At 31.4% G+C, this 18,593-nt stretch overlaps 1 protein-coding gene across 1 annotated transcript; it reads right to left on the bottom strand.

Annotated features, from left to right (window-relative positions):
• Window positions 1–720: 720 nt before the first annotated feature.
• On the bottom strand, window positions 721–10,918 carry LOC117173194. The gene is made up of 2 exons (XM_033361619.1): window positions 10,733–10,918; window positions 721–1,390 (listed from the first exon to the last, which is right to left on the bottom strand). Exons 1-2 carry the CDS (start codon window positions 10,773–10,775, stop codon window positions 759–761), a joined length of 675 nt encoding a protein of 224 aa, XP_033217510.1. The 5' UTR covers window positions 10,776–10,918; the 3' UTR covers window positions 721–758.
• Between the last annotated feature and the right edge of the window lie 7,675 nt (window positions 10,919–18,593).

Genomic DNA, 18,593 nt, shown 5'->3' with positions numbered 1-18,593 from the left:
GTTCAGGGCGGCCATATTTATTCTCGCATTTCCCAGTGGGCACAAAATTTGGCGACGTCTTTACGACATCTTTACGACAACTTTACGACATCCTATGTCCATGTCGTTACAGTTTCTTTACGATATCGTAAAGACATCGTGAGGTCATACGACATATTTACGATATTGTAAAGACGCCTTAACGACATGGACATAGGATGTCGTAAATTTTTCGTAAAGATGTCGTGACGATGTCGTAAAGACGTCGCCAAATTTTGTGCCCACTGGGAAATGCGAGAATAAATATGGCCGTCCTGAACAACAGCGTCAGAAATAATCCCCCAACAATTACAGACCTGTTCAGGAATAGTGCAATTTTCTCAATTATGAACTTTTTGTAGATTATAACTAAGCCAAATTAAAAAGGCTTTAAAAAGTGTTGCCAAAAATTATTATTGGTTCACAAAGAGTCATCTATAATATATAATCCATACAGTAGTTTCGTTTTACATTTCGTGCCAGGAGCTTGTGACATTTTACTGGGACCAAGTTCAACGCGCTACAGTATTAAAAAATCATAATGATTATTATCGGTACGGGTTGCGACCCATGATTTCTGAAGACTTGGATAGGGCATTGACCAAAGATTTAAGCTATGGTAAACAAAATACATTAGCTCTTTATTATTATTTTTAGTTATAAAGTACTTTAACATTCAAAGCCGTCTTCAAATAATGACAAATATATTATATTCAAGTTTAAAATTTTCTTAAATTGGGTTACTGGTCTGGAGTATTGTGGTTTACACGAGGATTTATATTTTCTATTTTAAAACAACAAATGATTGGGTGGTGGGGTCCTACTTGAGCTTCCCTGATTTCCCCTCGAGTCATTTGGGTAGTCGCGCCGCTTTCTATGTTTACTCTCACCCGTCTTTTGCCAGGACCATAAATTCCAGCCAGCAAGTTACTGTTCTCCAATATGGCAAATACCTCACCACCAAATGTTGATAGTACAATTTGTTCTTTGTTTTTAATAGGCACAAACTTATTATGTCCAATGGCTAAATAAAGTACTTTATTATCAGCAAAAGTGTATTTTTGAAGCAAAAATATCCGGTGCGGATTCTTATTAGGAATAAGCCGAATAAATTCAAGTTCTTCAAGTTCATATCCGGATCCATCAGAAGAAGGAAGCCTGGTAGGTACAATACACCTGGCGGTAGGAGATCTAGATCTGACACGAAGTGGTGTCCAGATAGGAGAAGACCGCCTGTCTGGAGAATAAGGCCTGGCAGGTGGAACTGATCTGTCACGAGAATCAGTTTGTTGAGAAGAATCAGAAGTTGTGCAATCAGGAACACCAAGAATAGGATAGCCATCAGGAAAACAATCGAAGGTTGAAATTAACTCTACAAGAAGGAAAAATAAAATTAAATTTCTCTACATTCTTATCATCTTTTAGCTGAGTTCCGTTTGCACCTCTACAACGGAATTTAAATATTTTCTTCATGCCATAATTTTGGGCTGCCGATTTTTATGCTCTTTTAGTTTTCTCACAAAATCGACATTTAAGTGGCGGTGTTGGTCGCCAACATCTCCACTGCCGAAATTTAAAGAATAAAAAAAATTCCTGAAACTGCCCTTAAAATAAAATATGCAATCAAACTAAATGTATGCATGTCTGAATTTTTAGCTTTTTTGGGCTCTTCTTTGGCACAGATTCCTAATTTTGGGCTATTCTAATTTTTCTCAAAAAACCGAGTTTTGAGTGGAAGTGCTGGCCATCAAAACCTCCACTACAGAATATTTAAAGATTCAAAAAAAATCAACTGTTCGATAATTTTGGGCTTTTTGGGCTCTTCTTTAGCGTCAAAACTGATTTTTAGGCTCTTTTATTTTTCTTAAAAAAACGGACTTTTTGTTTGGAGGTGCTGGCAGCCAGCACCTTCATTACAGAAAATTAATTTTTTTTATTCAACAGCGCCAGAATTTCGGGCTTTTTTGGGTTCTCAAACAATATAAATCTATTTTCGTGCTCTTTTGGAACACCAATACCGATTTATTGAGCTCTTTATTATTTCTAAAAAAAGGGAACTTAGGATGAAGGTGTTGGCGGCTGGGTTTTGCTGGGTCCACAAATCACAGCCGAAAAATTCTCCAATGAAAAAAGTCCTACTATTCTCCTCCACAAAACTCTAAATTATACACACAATCTCAGAGTAATAATAAAAAACAAAAATAAAAAGAAACTCCTGACGCATTTGGCCAAACCTTGCTCGGCTGTCTTAAACCAAAAATCCATAAACCATTAACTCGACAACTCCTAGTAACTACCCATATCACAATTAACGAACCAAGTCTCAGCTGTCTTTAACTAGAACCATAAACAAAATTGAACTACAAATAATCACCACACATAAATTTTCTAGTCTCCAGTTGATATATCTACCCTCACAGTATCTACCCTCAACGAACCAAATCTCATCTTTTATCAACTAGAACGGAAAAAATACTTCAAACAAAATACTTCAATCCCTGGGAACTACCCCTGTCACATTCAACGAACCAAACCTCAACTGCCTTCAACTAAAACCGTAAAAAAATTGAAATAAAAAATAACTACCTGAAAAAAAGTTTCCAGCTGTGACTTGGTTCGTGAAATATGAGAGGGGTAATTCTTAGGGGTCGTAGAATATAACTGCTGTGATAGATATATTAATCAGAGTCTTAGACAGTTGTCCGGGGTGATTATTTTTAATTTAACAATTTTTTTAGCGGTTTAAATTTAATACAGTTAGGACTTGATTTTTAAATTTAATAGGGGTGGTAACTAGGGGTAGTGAAATACTACTAAAGGCAGCGGAGACTTGGTCCGTTAAATGAGTTAGGGGGAGTTCATAGGGTTTGCGTAATATTACTGTGGAGATAGATATATATACTGAATTCTTGGATATATGTCTGTAGGGAATATTTTAATTTCGAATTTTTACGGTTTTTCAGCGGCTTTAGTTGTTGGAAGGTGGGCTTGCTTAATTAGTTGTGAAAGGGGTTGTTCCTAGATTCTTCCTAGGGGTCTTGAATAATTGTCTGTGGTGAGTATTGTTAATTTAATAAAAATTTTGTTGGCTTTGATTAATATCTATATTTAGTTATGTGAACGTGTTAGTGTTATGGGTTGTTTTCGTACCATATTTTAAAAATAATTTGTGAGTATTTTGGGGAGCAAAAAAATAGCCAAAAATTCTAGCGCTGTTAATTTTTTAAATTTTCCAAATTTTCTGTAACTGTGGTGTTGGCTGCCAACACCTCCATCCCAAATTTCCTTTTTTTATAAAAAAAAAGAGCTCAAAAATCTGTATTGGTATTCCAAAAGAGCACAAAAAACCTAAAATTCTGAAATACTTATATTTTGTTTAAGTGCTTATTTTATTTTAAGGGTAGTTGTTAGGAGACAGGGTTGTTTTTTTAATTTAAATTGGCGTTGGCTGCCAGCACATCCACCACGGAAGTACGTTTTTTGTCAAAAATAAAAGAACCCGAAAATCAGTAATGGTGCCCAAGAAGAGCCCAAGGAAGCCTGAAATTCTGGTGCGGTTGATTTTTTATTGCTTAAAATTTTGTGTAATGTAATGTATTATATTATTTGATTTACCAATAGAGTAAAGGATAACTGCCAAGGATAAAAACAGCAGACTTGTATCGACAATTTTCATACTTGAAAGCCAAGATAATACTGATAAATATAGTACTGAAGAATTTGACTAAGAATGTTACTAATGATTATTCTTGTGCCTCGCTAATATATATAATACATACAATTGCTGTTATCTCTTTGTTTAAACGATCCTAAGAACGTCTTTCTGTTATATTTACAATTCATTAAGCGATAAAAATACGAATTTTAACCGGAAATCGTTTAAACCACTTACAATTTTCGTAGATTATAATGCACAACATTATTTAATTGTTCATAAAAGTTAATAATTTTTTCGGCCCTAGGCCGAAAAAAATTATACTTTCACGGCTTGTAATATTATTGTTGATGCTATTGCTGGAAAGAGAAAAAATTACTTTTCACTAAAAAATTTTAAAACATACAAGAATGGTTTTATTGAAAACTGTTATCGTTGACGAAACCTTTTATTCTCATTGCTTTTATTTGTCATTCTTATCGCTATCATCATGAGATTTTAATGAATAAAAGTTTATTTTCATGGAAAAAATATTCTCTACAGCTAAGCGAATTTCCAATTTTTCATTAACCAGAAAAATTTTTAACCACTTATAAATTTTGTGGAGTTTAATGGGAAATATGATTTGTGTGTTAATAAAGTTAAATAATTTGTTGGGCCTAGGTCACATGCACAACTTTCACTAGGTATCGTATTTTTTATGATCGTAGTTATTTCTAAAAATTAAAATATTACTTTTGATAGTATTTTTGAAAAGTTTATTTTTTACAATAAAAATATGAAATATATAAGAATATTATACATTGAAAAACTTTTATTTCTGAGCAAAGATTTTCTTCTTATCGCTTTTATTTGTCATTCTTATCGCTAATATGACGAGTATTTATTGAATAATCTAAGTAGTAGTATTTTATGTAATAGAAAAAATTTGCATTTAAAAAAATTCAAATATTCATAATTGGCGCCAAAACTTTCAAAGCCCATTTTTCACTTATAGGGTTTTTTTGGGACCCTATGAAAAAGCCTTGTGGGGGTGGTATTTAAAAAGTAATATTTGAATCGTATTCTAAGGGTATTTTTGAAGAGAAATCTTGAGTGTCAACTAGATTCAGCTAATATTGACGATTCTGAATGAAATTGACAGAAACGTCTTTTTTTATTCTTTTATCTACTGGCAGCCAGTGTCATTTTTATAGATAGCACTTGCTCTCAGTGGGACCACGCGGTAGTTGTTTAACCTGCTTTTTTCAATTTAATAAATATATATGATCGAGCCCATGCGAACTCGAATGTGAGCCAGTAGTTTTATTGTTGTGGTGGTTCACTCGGTTAGCTGATCAGTATCCAGCATTCTTTTTTAGTTTTGTTTCGTCTTTCATGCCAGGCTCTTGTAAGTGCATTGAATAATGACAAATATATTAGTTTTCATCTTTAAATTTTTTGAACTGAGTTTCTAGTGTGAAGAATTGTAATTTACACGAGGATTTACATTTTCTATTTGAAAACAACATACGATTAAGTGGTGGGGTCCCAGTTAACCTTCCTTGATCTCATATCGAGTCAATGGAGTATAAACGCCCCTTTCCATGTTTATTTTCACACAAATTATCCTTAGTTTTTAATGGGCACAAACTTATTACGTCCTGCGGATAAATAAAATGTTTTATTAGCAGGAAAAGTGTATTTTTGAAGTAAAAATAGCCTGTGCGGATTCCTATTAGGATTAAGTCGAATAAATTTAAGTTATTCAAGTTCTTTAATTTTACAATTAGGTCATTTAGAAGAAGAAAGCCAGGTATTTGCATTGCACCTCGTAGCAGGAGATCTGGATCTGGCACGAATTGGTGTCCAGGTAGGAAAAGACCGCCTGTTCGAAGAACAAGGTCTGGCAAGAGAAGACCGCATGTCAGCTGAATAAAGCCTGACAGGAGCAGACCGCCTGTCTGGAGAATACGGTCTGATAGGCGAAAGAGATCCGTCAGACGAATCAGGTCGGTCAGAAGAATAAAAAGATGCGCAACGAGAAACAATAGAAAGAGGGTCGTCATTAGGTAACCGCTCGAAGTTTGAAGTTAATTCTCGAAGAAGGAAAATACAATTAAAGTTTTCTACATTCTTATCGTTTCTTAAAGTAGCATTAGTATATCATAAACTCCTTTGGGCGAAACTGAGCCATTGAATACTAAAAGAAGATATATCATTATTTTGTAAGAGCATAGTACGGGCGCCCTATGAAATGCTGCGCAGAAAATGCTACTTGAAAGTTATTTTGTGACTTTTGTAGTTTCAGCATATATAGTAAATGCTTATATATGTGAAACCACAATTAGAAAACACTGTTCAAGTATCAAAATTTTAAAACTAGCAAAAGCAGCCTTTTGTTTTATTGCAACGAACCTATATATATATATATATTAAATATGCCATTATTTTGGCAATAATCAATCGTGTCTGAATCACGTAATCGAAGAATCGAAAGTGGGAATCAATTCTTCGATATCGATTCCAATATTCCCCTAGTTTTCAAAAGGCTCACATTTATTAACATTTAAATTGTACACGAGCAGTATTCGGAGAGGCTTTTTGCGCAAATTAAGAACAATTAAATAAATACAAGTTTCAATTGATTTTAAAGGGTTTTATTAGAAAATTTCGTTGAATTATACAATTTTCAAATTGAAGCTCTTTTGTTTTTTTTTTGTAAACGTAGAAGGTAAAATATCTTATTTCTCTCTTACTTGCGAAAATTTATTATCTGTTAGCTGTGTGGTCGGAATCGTATTCGATTTCGACGATATATCGGTTCCAGGAATGGATTCCGATGAATCGAAACGAAGAACTGATTCTTCACAGGAAGCGGAAATTCGAAACCGACTGGGCCGTGCCTAGTAGAGGCTAGGTGGGGAATGCTCTGCCGCATGCTAAGCGTTTGCGTTGGAATGGAATACACGTATTCGAATTGCTAACCGTGTCAATACCTCAGCAAAAAATTGATGTATGAAGATTTTTTTAATTTGGACTAACTTTTTGTACTGGTTATAAATCTGTTCGTTGATTTTGAAAAAAATTATATCAAATGTCTTAAGTCTATTACTGTTTAACTTGTCTTCTGTAATTTTGACACTTATTTCTTATTTGGGACTCTTTTAACTACCAACTAGATGATTTGATTCATCACTTAAGAGATCGAGTAAAAGTGAAATCTGAAACGTGGACTGTGACTTGATGAAACGTTGAAATGCAGAGTGTAAAAATATTATAAAAGATACAACAAACGATTCGGTTGGAAGGTAAGTTTTGATCAATATCATGTAAGGTATTTTTTACTGTTGCTTAAAACTTACCTTTCTGATAAACCTACCTTTTTCCTTTCCCATAATACTTTCGGACTTTGCAGTTCAGCTTTTCAATGAACTGCAATCCAGGATTCATTTTTCCACTGCATTGTCATTATTTTCTTTATAAAACTTTACTTTGATTAATTTGAGTTCGAATTTCGCTTGCATTTATGTAAGTTCGCTAGCACCTTTTAACGAGCTTTAAGCTCTCTCATCACAGAGAGTGGAAGATTACCGTACATTACCGTACATGAATGCGCATAAAAACATGCGAGCGATCTGTTAAGTCGTTAAACAGAAAAAGTTTCCGCTGACATTCGTGAACGTCTAAAATCGTCTTTATTTTCCGCATTTGTTCTCGGAATTTTTCGATAAATACATGCGGATCTGAAGCGAACTCGTCAGGAAGGACAAATTTCACGGCAATTTTTAGCGTGGTGCCAAAAACGAATTTGGAGGGAGACGAACCGACGTCTAAAACATTCAACCTGAGTCCTAAAAAGAGGGTCAAGAGGAATTGGAACCACCATTGGTCGGGATGACATATTATGCTGCTTTGAGGCATCTAGGTCATCGCTCAATCATGCCGTTTACGGTAGGGTGGTAAGCGGCAGTGCGGATGCGGATGCAACCTATAAGTTGTTATACGGCTTTGAAGTCTTGTGCTTCAAACTGGCTACCCAGGTCTATTGCCAGGGTCTCTGGTGTACCGCAACGAGAAATTTCATGGTCGAAGATAGCTAGACAGATTGTATGGCCTTCGATGTCAGGGAGTAGTACTGCTTCTGGCATAAGTAGGAGAGATTAATCATCGATTGACAGTAGCGAAATCCATTGCTTAGGGGCAGTAAACCTACGATGTCCATGTGCACATGGCGAAAACTGCCGTCTGGTGCCACAAAATCAGCAGGTAGGAGCTAATCATTGCGCGAAACTTTAGACTGCTGACAAGCTGTGCACTGTTTTCAACAATCCAATATGTTTCGGCGCATGAATAGCCAGGCGGAGGCGTTTTCGGAGGTCTGCTGGGATATAAGAACGAAGGGGTTTTCCAAGTAAGTTGCAGTAAATTGATGACTTCCCCGAGTCCCATTGGATTTTCTTGAGATTCAGAGAGGATTTGGAATCCTTCAGGAGGATTTTTAATTCCTCATCAGACTCTTGGCTACTGAAAAGTATCAGCAACAATGTTGTCGGTCCCAGGATGATGCTCGATGGGGGTCGTAAATTGTGAAATGAACGACAGTTGATGCTGTTGCGCTGCGACGCCTTTTCAAATTTTTTCGTGAAGGAAAAACTTGGAGGCTTATGATCGGTGACAGCCTTGAAGGCTTGTCCCTCCAGGAAGTACATAAAGTAGTTCGAGAAGAAGGCGAGCGGTCTCCACTCCATATCGAACCATTGTGCGAGGGAGGATCCTATGACGAAGTCTGAGGCGTCGGTTACGAGGTGCGTCTCGGAGTTGTGGGAAGGTTAGGCGAGGAGTTTCGTGTTAGCCAGATCCTGTTTCACCTGCTCGAACGCACTTTCTGCCTCGGTCGTCCAGGGAATGATCCTCTTGTCGTTTTTGCGCGATTCGTTTAAAAAATAATCATTTCCAGAAATATCCTGAGCTCTACGACGGTTTTTCGCAACCGTGTCGGTTCACAATGCACCCTAAAAACTTCAGCTTTTGTTGGACGAACTTACACTTAGCGATGTTTATGCGGAGGGAGTATTCTTTTAGCCATTCAAACACGGTCTTCAAATGACTCTCCTGCTCTTTGTCGTTTGAAAAAGCGATTAGATCATCCAAGGTTAGATGAATGTACCGTTGGAAGGTTTGAGCTGCATTTCATAATCCGAAAATCATTTTCGTGAACTCTAAGAGTTCGAAAGTGGTGATAAATGCGTTTTATGGGATATCTGTGGGTGCAATGAGGATATAATGATGTTGCATCTAAAGAACAATTCTAGAGAATACTCTCTTGTCAGACAGGATCGCAGGGGAGTCGCTTGGATGCGGGACAGGGTACCTGTCGGAAACGATGGCGTTCAACCTATGGTAATCACCGCAGAAACGCAATTCGCAATTTTTTTGCGGGCCAGATATATTGGTTTTGTCTGCGACTAGTTTGTCTGGGAGCAAACGCCTAACTCGGTCGGATATCGAGGGAACCGCTTAAAACAAGCCAACAGATCTACTCTAATTATTGGATAGGGAACTAAGGCGATGGCGAAATCCCAAGTGAATTCGCGATGAAAATCCAAGTTGACAGTAATGCGTTTCTTGACGTAAGTGTTGGCTCGTAAATCGTTAGCTGCGAATAATACGAGATCACTGGGTTTAGAATTTTTAGTTGGCGCATCGATCGGAACTAGTGAAATATCTGAATATCGAATATCTGAACTAGAGAGTCTTCACTCGATAGAGCCCTCCTCGTGTTCCGAAGGCTTTCCGTGTGGTTTCCAGGCGCATATTGTTTCGCACTTGCGTGCTTTAATGCGGAACGTAGCATGGTAATAACACAGATCACTTCTCTTATTATTGCGGGATACGAGATTTTGATTGATTTCGATGACGACCGCCTTGATTTTTAAGGTGGGACAATTTTTTCACAGCGTTTCAATTTGCATTGAAAGTCAGAAAATAATGACTTTTAAGCAATCTGTGGGGGATTAAGGGGCTGCTTTCGCGTATACATTAGCCGAGCTAGAAATGGCAGAGCTTTGCGAAGGCCAGGAAACCAGAGGAATTTGAGGCCTCGTGCAGACCTTGTCGGCCAGAGTCGCAAGGGCTGTCAGGTCGTCAACTTGAAACAAGGCTAAGATTTCCTTGGATTAAACCGAGGATTTGGTCTAAAAAGTATGACATTAAAACTTGTCACTGCACGCGTTCTCAATAATGCTTCTAAGACGTTTTAATAAAAGCTAAGATTTTCAATCGATAACTACCTCCCCCTTTAGAAATTGCCGTAGTCTAGCTTTATTTGAAATGGAGTAAGTTGTGATCAGTCTAGCTTTAATTTCACTGCCCAAATTTTGGGGGCTGAGCGTCGATAATATCTTTTACGTGGGCGACTATTTCCGGATCTAATTGCGCAATTGGGGCTTTAGCTTTAAATTTTTTGCTTCAAATTCGCGACTGCGTGAATGATGCTTCCACGATTAGCAACCAATAAGATGGGTCCTGTTTAGAAAATTTTCGGACCTTAGGGCTCGAATATGAATCAGAGCGTGGGTCTGCAGGATAGCTAGTTTGGCGACTTGTTCCCTGAGCTCGCATTGCTCATTTGATATCGGAATGATCCGGTTCGATCATGGTTAGGCTGATCCCAGGGTACTATATGCGTGTGGAAGCTTCAAATTTTAATTATTAAAAGAGAGTGGAAAAAGAAAACAGAAAAGAGAAAAAAGAAATGTCTCAAGAAATATTATTAATTCAGTCAACACTGATTGAATTCTTTCAAGAAAACAATTTTCCTTGTAACGAGGATGTCGAAAGCAGTTTGCCAGTCCTTGCACCATTGTTTTTGGGAATTACCATATGCAAAAATGTAAAGAAATTGGACATGAATACAACAAATATGGTTCTAAATACATAACATATCAAATTAAATCAAAATGTGTGGTAAAGGTTCTTACAAATGAGCGTAATTGTATTAATACTGCAAATAACATGGATATAAGTCCCTGTGTAAGCTAATAAACCCACAAGGTGTCACTACTTTTACCGACATACCACTGTGAATCTTCGTCAACGTCTTCAAGCATGGCTTCGTCATCTTCAACTAGAGACTGATCAGAATCCGAAGAGTAATCATCTTCCTGAATATTCTCTGGTTCATAATCTAAATCTTCTTTTTCGTCTCCTTCAATGAAATCTTCCTCTTCTTTAAACTCAATGGGAAAAGGTCTGGTAGGTCGTTTGTTCCTAATAAAAAATTATTCTCATTATTACACCATTAAGCCATTTCCCTTTCGGGATAGGCGTGACTTACTCGGTGGGGAAGGGAGTAATGTGAGGAAGGTATATCAATTTTTTTAGATTGATCCAAAATTCTCGTGTTATTTATTTAAATACCACGTTCGCTCCAAAACACTGTTCCGACAAATGTTGCTGATCAATCTCTCTTGCAATCATCCCAAGTGAAGATCACCACAAAGTTGTCATGTGAGGATCCCCACTTAGGTCCATTAGTATACAAGGTCTTTTGTTTTAGGCATCATTTACTCTACTGATACTCTTTTTATTAACTATTTGCCGCCATACTTTTCTGTCCTGGCATACTTCCCTAGCTTCTTTTACGCCCATGAATTTTTTCCTGCAGACTCTCGTATTTCTGTGGCTTATTATATCTCTTCTAACTAGGGTCTCATTCACCCATTCTAACCATTCTTTCCGCGGGCTGTCTCTGGGCACGCTGTGAAAAAAATTCATTGGACATTGATGTAATTTTGTAAATAGTGTGCGAATTTTGAGAAAGAATTGACGAATTCGATATGATAAGTCTAAAACCGCTCATCACATTTTTTCCGTAAATATTTACAAAAATATTATGATTGATTGGGAAAAGTTTCACAGAGCACTGACGAGCTTGCCCGACAAATCTGGGAATTAAGACGTAGGTTCATCTCAGCCCCTTGCCACGCCCGTGTATGTGTATGTAGTAGTAGTTTTCTTACGATCGAGAGGGGAAATGTCAGTAAAACTAATCCAACAGATGGCGCCACAAAAAGTAGGTCTGACTTTTTCAATTCTCAGCCTTGATGGCTGCGCGTGTTTACGCACTCATGGTTTATGTTAAGAAACTGTCGAATTCGAGGTCGAACGATGTCTCATTTTACATTAAAATATCAATTACTATGGTAAAAAATTGAACCATTTATTTAAAAATTAACTTTTTTGTTGAAAATTAATAGTTTCAGGTAAAAAATTATTCTTCTTTGTTCAGAATGTATCTTTTTAAATTGAAAATTCTATTATTTAAGTAAAACATTTAATTGTTTGTTTAAAATTAACTTATCTTTAATTTATAATTTTAATTCGAAAATTCAACTGTTTTCTAAATAATTCTTCTTCTTACCTTAAAAATTGGACAATTTAAGTGAATAATTTTTCTTTTTCTATCGGAAAATCGTTTTTGGTTGAAAAATCAACTATTTCCATGAATATGTGGATGTTTGAATAAATTCAAGTGTTTTTTTATCCCAAATCAAAGTATTTTTCAATTTACTTTGTTACTAATTCCTCTCTTTGGTAGAAAATTCGTATTTTTTGGAAAACAGTTAAACTTCTTTGTTAAAAATGTATCGTCGTGGATTAAAAATTCAATTATTTTCATAAAAAATGTAACTATTTCTTTCAACATTACCTTTTTTTGTTAAAAATTAATTATTTCAGGTCAATAATTCAACTGTTTGGTAAAAAATTCTTCTCCATAGCTTAAAAATTTGACAATTGAACAATTTATTTTAAAATTAATTCTTATGTTGAAAATTAATAATTTCAGGTCGGCAATTTAATTTTGTAGTACAAATTTGGCCTTTTTAGGGTAAATAAATTTTCATTGTATTTAAAATAAAAGCATTTTTTGGTTTCCTTGTTTCAAAATTTATCTCTTTGGTTGAAAATACGTATTTTCAGTAAACGAATAATATTTCTTCTTTGTTAAAAATGTCTCCTTTTGGATTAAAATATCAATTATTTTTAATTGATTTATTTTTATTAATTTTTCTTGATGAAAATTAATAATTTCAGGTGGAAAATTCAATTGTTATGTAAAAAGTTCTTCTTATCTTAGGAAATTGTCAATTTAGTTAAATATTTTTCCTTTTGTCCGACAAATCGTGTTTGGTAGAAAAACTCATACTTGTTTTATCGAAAAATTGTTTCTGGTTGAAAAATGAACTATTTTGATGAAAATTCGTTTTTTTTAGTAAACGAATAATATTTCTTCTTTGTTGAAAATTTCTGCTTTTGGATTAAAGTATCAATTATTTTGGTAATAAATTAAACAATTTGTGTTTAAAAAAATTTTGTTTTTGCAAATTAACAATTTTAAGGTGAAAATTCAACTGTTTTGTAAAAAATACTTTCCTTCTCAGAAATTCGTCAATTTAGTTGAATATTTTTCCTTTTGTCTGACAAATCGTTTTTGGTAAGAAAATAAACTATTTCGATAAAAATGCAATTTTTAAATGAATTTAATTGTTTTTTTTTTATTAAAAATAAAAGTATTTTTCAATTCACGTTGTTCCTTGGTAAAAAATTCTTCTTCTTAGCTTAAAAATTTCACAATTTAGATCAATACTTTTTCTATTAGATCGACCAATTGTTTCTGGTTGAAAATTAACTTTTTAAATGAAAATTCGTCTTTTTTGATAAAAAATTAATCTTGTTTGTTGTAAATGTATCTTTGTGGATTAAAAATTTAATTATTTTGATAAATAAATGAAAACCATTAGTTCAAAATTAAACCTTTTGTAAAAAATTCTTCTTTTTATCTTATAAATTGGACTATTTCGCTGAATACTTTTTTTTAATGAACAAATTTTTTCTGGTAGAAAAATCTTTTTTTGTGGTAAACAATTAATCTTCTTAGTTGAAAATCTATATTTTTGAATTAAAAATTCAATTATATTAATAAAATATTAAACCTATTTGTTTAAAAATCAACTTTTTTCTTGAAAATTAATAATTTCAGGTGAAAATTTAACTGTTTAAAAAAAAATTCTTCTCCTCAGCTAACAAATTTGTCAATTTAAATGCATACTTTTTCTTTTTTGATCGAAAAATTGTTTCTAGTTGAAAAATTACCTTATTGAAGAAAATTCGTCTTTTTTTATAAATAATTAATCTTCTTTATTAAAACTGTATCTTTGTAGATTGAAAATTTAATTATTTTGATAAATAAATTAAAACTATTAGTTCAAAATTAAACTGTTTTGTAAAAAATTCTTCTTTTTATCTAAGAAATTTGACAATTTAGCTGAATACTTTTTCTTTTTTAATCGACAAATTATTTCTGATTAAAAAATAATTTATTTTGATGAAAAATCTTCTTTTTTGGTAAAAATTTAATCTTATTTGTTGAAAATTCATCTTTTTCAATTGAAAATTCAATTATTGTGATAAAAAGTCAATCCTATTTGCTTGAAAATTAACTTTTTTTCTTGAAAATGAATAATTTCAGGTTGAAAATTCAAATGTTTTGTAAGAAATTCTTCTCCATAGCTTAAAAATTTGAAAATTGAGATTAATAGATTTTCTTTTTTAATCGAAAAATTGTTTTGTCTTTTTTTAGTGTTTAAATATTAACTTCTTTGAAGAAAATTAATCATTTTGGGTCTAAGATTCAGCCATCTTTTTAAAAATTCTTTTTCTTAGCTTAAAAATTTGACAAATACTTTTTCTTTTAGATCGACCAATTGTTTCTGGTTAGAAAATCAACTTTTTTAATGAAAAATCGTCTTTTTTGATAAACAATTAATCTTCTTTGTTGAAAATGTATCTTTTTGGATTAAAAATTTAATTATTTTCATAAATAAATGAAAACCATTTGTTCAAAATTAAACTTTTTTGTAAAAAATTATTCTTTTTATCTTAGAAACTTAAACATTTCGCTGAATACTTTTTTTTAATGAACAAATTATTTCTAGTTGAAAAATCTTCTTTTTTAGTATACAATTAATCTTCTTAGTTAAAAATGTCTCTTTTTGAATTGAAAATTCAATTATTTTGATTAAAAATTTAAACCTATTTCTTTAAAATTTAACTTTTTTCTTGATAATTAATAATTTCAAGTCGAAAATTCAACTGTTTTGTAACTAAGTCTTCTCCTTAGCTTTGAAATTTGACAATTTAAATACATACTTTTTCTTTTTCGTTCGAAAAATAGTTTCTAGTTGAAAAAATCAACTATTTTGATAAAAATACGTCTTTTTGGCACACAATTAATCTTCTTTCTTAAAACTGTATTTTTTTTTAACGGAAAGTTTAATTATTTTATTAAAACCTTAAAATATTTGTTTAAATATTAACTTTTTTGTTGAAAATGAATCATTTCGGATCAAAAATTCAACTTTTTTGTAAAAAATACTTTTCATCTTAAAAATTTGGCAATTTAAATGCATACTTTTTCTTTTTTGAACGACTAAATGTTCCTGGTTGAAAAATCAATTTTTTAAAATGAAAACTCGTGCTTTTTAATAAACACTTAATCTTTTTTGTCGAGAATGTATGTTTTTAAATCGAAAATTCAATTATTTTGATAGAAAATTGAAACCTATTTGTTTAAAAATTAACTTCTTTCTTAAAAATTAATAATTTCAAGTCGAAAATTCAACTATTTTTTAAACAATTCTTCTCCTTAGCTTCAAAATTAAAAAATTTAAATGTATACTTTGTCCTTTTTTGATCGTAAGATTGTTTCTAGTTCAAAAATCAACTATTTTTATGAAAATTCGTCTTTTTTGGTAAACAATTAATCTTCTTTGTTAAATTTGGATTGAAAATTCAATTATTTCGATAAAAGACTTAACTATTTGTTTAAATATTAAATTTGTTAAAAATTAATCATTTTGTGTCGAAAATTCAACAATTTAAATGTAGACTTTTTCTTTTTTGATCGAAAAATTGTTTCTGCTTGCAAAATAAACTTTTTTAAAAGAAAATTCGTTTTTTTTGTAAACAATTAATCTTCTTGGTTGAAAATTTATCTTTTTGGATTGAAAATTCAATTATTTTGGTAAAAGATTGAACTATTTGTTTAAATAATAACTTTTTTGTTGAAAATGAATCATTTCGGGCCTAAAAATCAACTTTTTTGCAAAAAATTCTTCTTTTTATCTTAAAAACTTAACAATTTAAATGCATACTTTTTCTTTTTTGATCAAAAAATTGTTTCTGGTTCAAAAATCAAGTTTGTAAAATGAAAATTCGTCTTTTTGGATGAACAGTTAATAATTTTGTTGAAAATGTATCTTTTTCAATTGAAAATTCAATTATTTTGATAAAAGATTGATTATTTGTTTGAATATTAACTTTTTTGTTAAAAATTAATAATTTCGGGTCGAAAATTCAACATTTTGTAAAAATTCTTCTCCTTCGCTTTAAAGTTTAACAATTTAAATGCATACTTGTTCTTTTTTGATCGAAAAATTGTTTCTAGTTAAAAAATCGACTATTTTTATGAAAATTCGTCTCTTTTGGTAAACAATCTTTTTTGTTGAAAATTTATCTTTTGGATTGAAAATTCAATTACTTTGATTAAAAGTTAAACCTATTTGCTTAAAAATTAACTTTTTTTCTTGAAAATTAATAATTTCAAGTTGAAAATTCAAGTTTTTTGTAAAAAAATTCTTCTTTTTATCTTAAAAATTTGACAATTTAAATGCATACTTTTTCTTTTTTGATCGAAACATTGTTTCAGGTTGAAAAATCAATTTTTTATGAAAATTCGTCTTTTTTGATAAACAATTAATCTTGTTTGATGAAAATTTATCTTTTTGCATTGAAAATTCAATTATTTTGATAAAAAGTTACACCTATTTGTTTAAAAATTAACTTTTTTCTTGAAAATTAATAATTTCAGGTTAAAAATTCAACTGTTTCATAAAAAATTCGTCTCTTTAGCTTAGAAATTTGACAATTTAGATACTTTTTCTTTCTTGATCGAAAAATTTTTTCTAGTTGAATAATCAACTATTTTGATAAAACTTAGTCTTTTTTTAACAATTAATCTTCTTTGTTGAACATGTATTTTTTTGAATTGAATATTCAATTATTTTGATAAAAAAATTTAACTATTTGTTTAAATATTAACTTTTTTGTTGAAAATGAATCATTTCGGGCCTAAAAATCAACTTTTTTGCAAAAAATTCTTTTTATCTTAAAAACTTAACAATTTAAATGCATACTTTTTCTTTTTTGATCGACCAATTGTTTCTGGTTGAAAAATAAACTTTTTTAGAAATAAAAATTCGTCTTTTTGATAAATAAATGAAAACCATTAGTTCAAAATCAAAATGGTTTGTAAAAAATTCTTCTTCTTAGCTTAAAAATTTGTAAATTTCGGTAAATAATTTTTCTTTTTTAACCGACAAATTGTTTCTGGTTGAAACATCATCTATTTTTATGAAAAATCTTTTTTTTTGGTAAACAATTAATCTTCTTTACTGAAAATGTATCTTTTTCGAATGAAAATTCAATTATTTTGATAGGAAGTTAAGCCTATTTGTGTAAAAATTAACTGTTTTTCTTGAAAATTAATAATTTTAGGTTGAAAATTCAACTTTTTGTGAAAAATTCTTCTCCTTAGCTTCAAAATATGACAATTCAGATACTTTTTCGTTGTTGATTAAAAAATGAACACTTTTGATAAAAAAATCGTATTTTTTGGATAAATTCATCTTTTTTGAATTAAAAATAAAAGTACCTTTTGTTTACTTTGTTAAAAAAAATCTCTGCAATTGCAAATTCCTTTTTTTTGTGAACATTGAAAATTTCGGTCAAAAAGTAATCTTTTTTTGCCGAAAATTCAATTATTTATTAAAAAATGATTTTTTGGTTTTAAAGATTCGTAATTTCATGTAGAATATTCAGCTTTTTCGTACAAAATTGCTCTTTTTGGATGTATTCGCCTATTTTGTATTTGAAATAAAAGTATCTTTTTTGAAAAAAAAGATTCATCTCTTTTTAAATTTTTTTGGTAAAAGGCCGTCCTCTGCGTAAATGGCACTGGGAGTCTTTCGAGCCTGTTTTTACATGGCAGGAATAGGCAAAATTAGTTTGAAATTAATATAATTTATATTATTTATAATGACAATCGGTTTTATGCATAGCATAATTGAATCTCGATATCTTGTAAAAAATGCGAGTAATAGTAAGTGAAAAAAAAATCGTTAAAATATTCTTTTCTAGCTGCGAGAACTTATGATTGTTTTCAATCGTAACTTGGAGTAACTAATTTTGAAGTATTTTTGAACTCAAGAAACAAAATTAAACTCATAATTATACTAAATTTTATTATTAAATTCCAAATACGTCTATCAAATTTATATAATGTAGTTTTGTAAGAAATAAGTTTGAAAAAAGTATGGTGAAACAACAAATTTATTTTATAAAAAATAATAAGAATTAACAATGTCAGATTTTGGTATAAATTTGTAATTCATTAGCAACAGTAGCCTTAAGGGCATGTGACACAGCTAAATACCTATATTACCGACCTCACTTTTTCCGTTCACTGAATGTTTTTTTGAACCTAAAAACTTTTATTGTAAATAAAATATCGAGCTGAAACTTTGGAAGATTTATTAGGGTACAATAAAGTACGTTTAGGTACTGCATTTCGGTAGGAACTTCACTGAAAATTATTTCATCTTTTTTCTGAACCTCAACATTTTGTGAACGTTCAAACTTTTTTTATACATAAAATATCAGTCTCAAACTTTGAGAAATGCAAGAGCCGAAAGAAAACTACGTTTAAGTACAAAGCTGAAAAATAATAGATGTAAAAAAATATATTTCAACAATCAATTCCAACGGCATCGGCCGGTAACGTTGTACACGAAAATACGAACTCTCTAGAGCCTCGTCT

The sequence above is a fragment of the Belonocnema kinseyi genome, chromosome 5 (genome assembly GCF_010883055.1).
Source record: "Belonocnema kinseyi isolate 2016_QV_RU_SX_M_011 chromosome 5, B_treatae_v1, whole genome shotgun sequence".
Lineage (NCBI taxonomy): Eukaryota > Metazoa > Arthropoda > Insecta > Hymenoptera > Cynipidae > Belonocnema > Belonocnema kinseyi.
The sequence above is the reverse complement of the archived record's forward strand: the minus strand, read 5'-3'. Positions and strand labels throughout refer to the sequence as shown.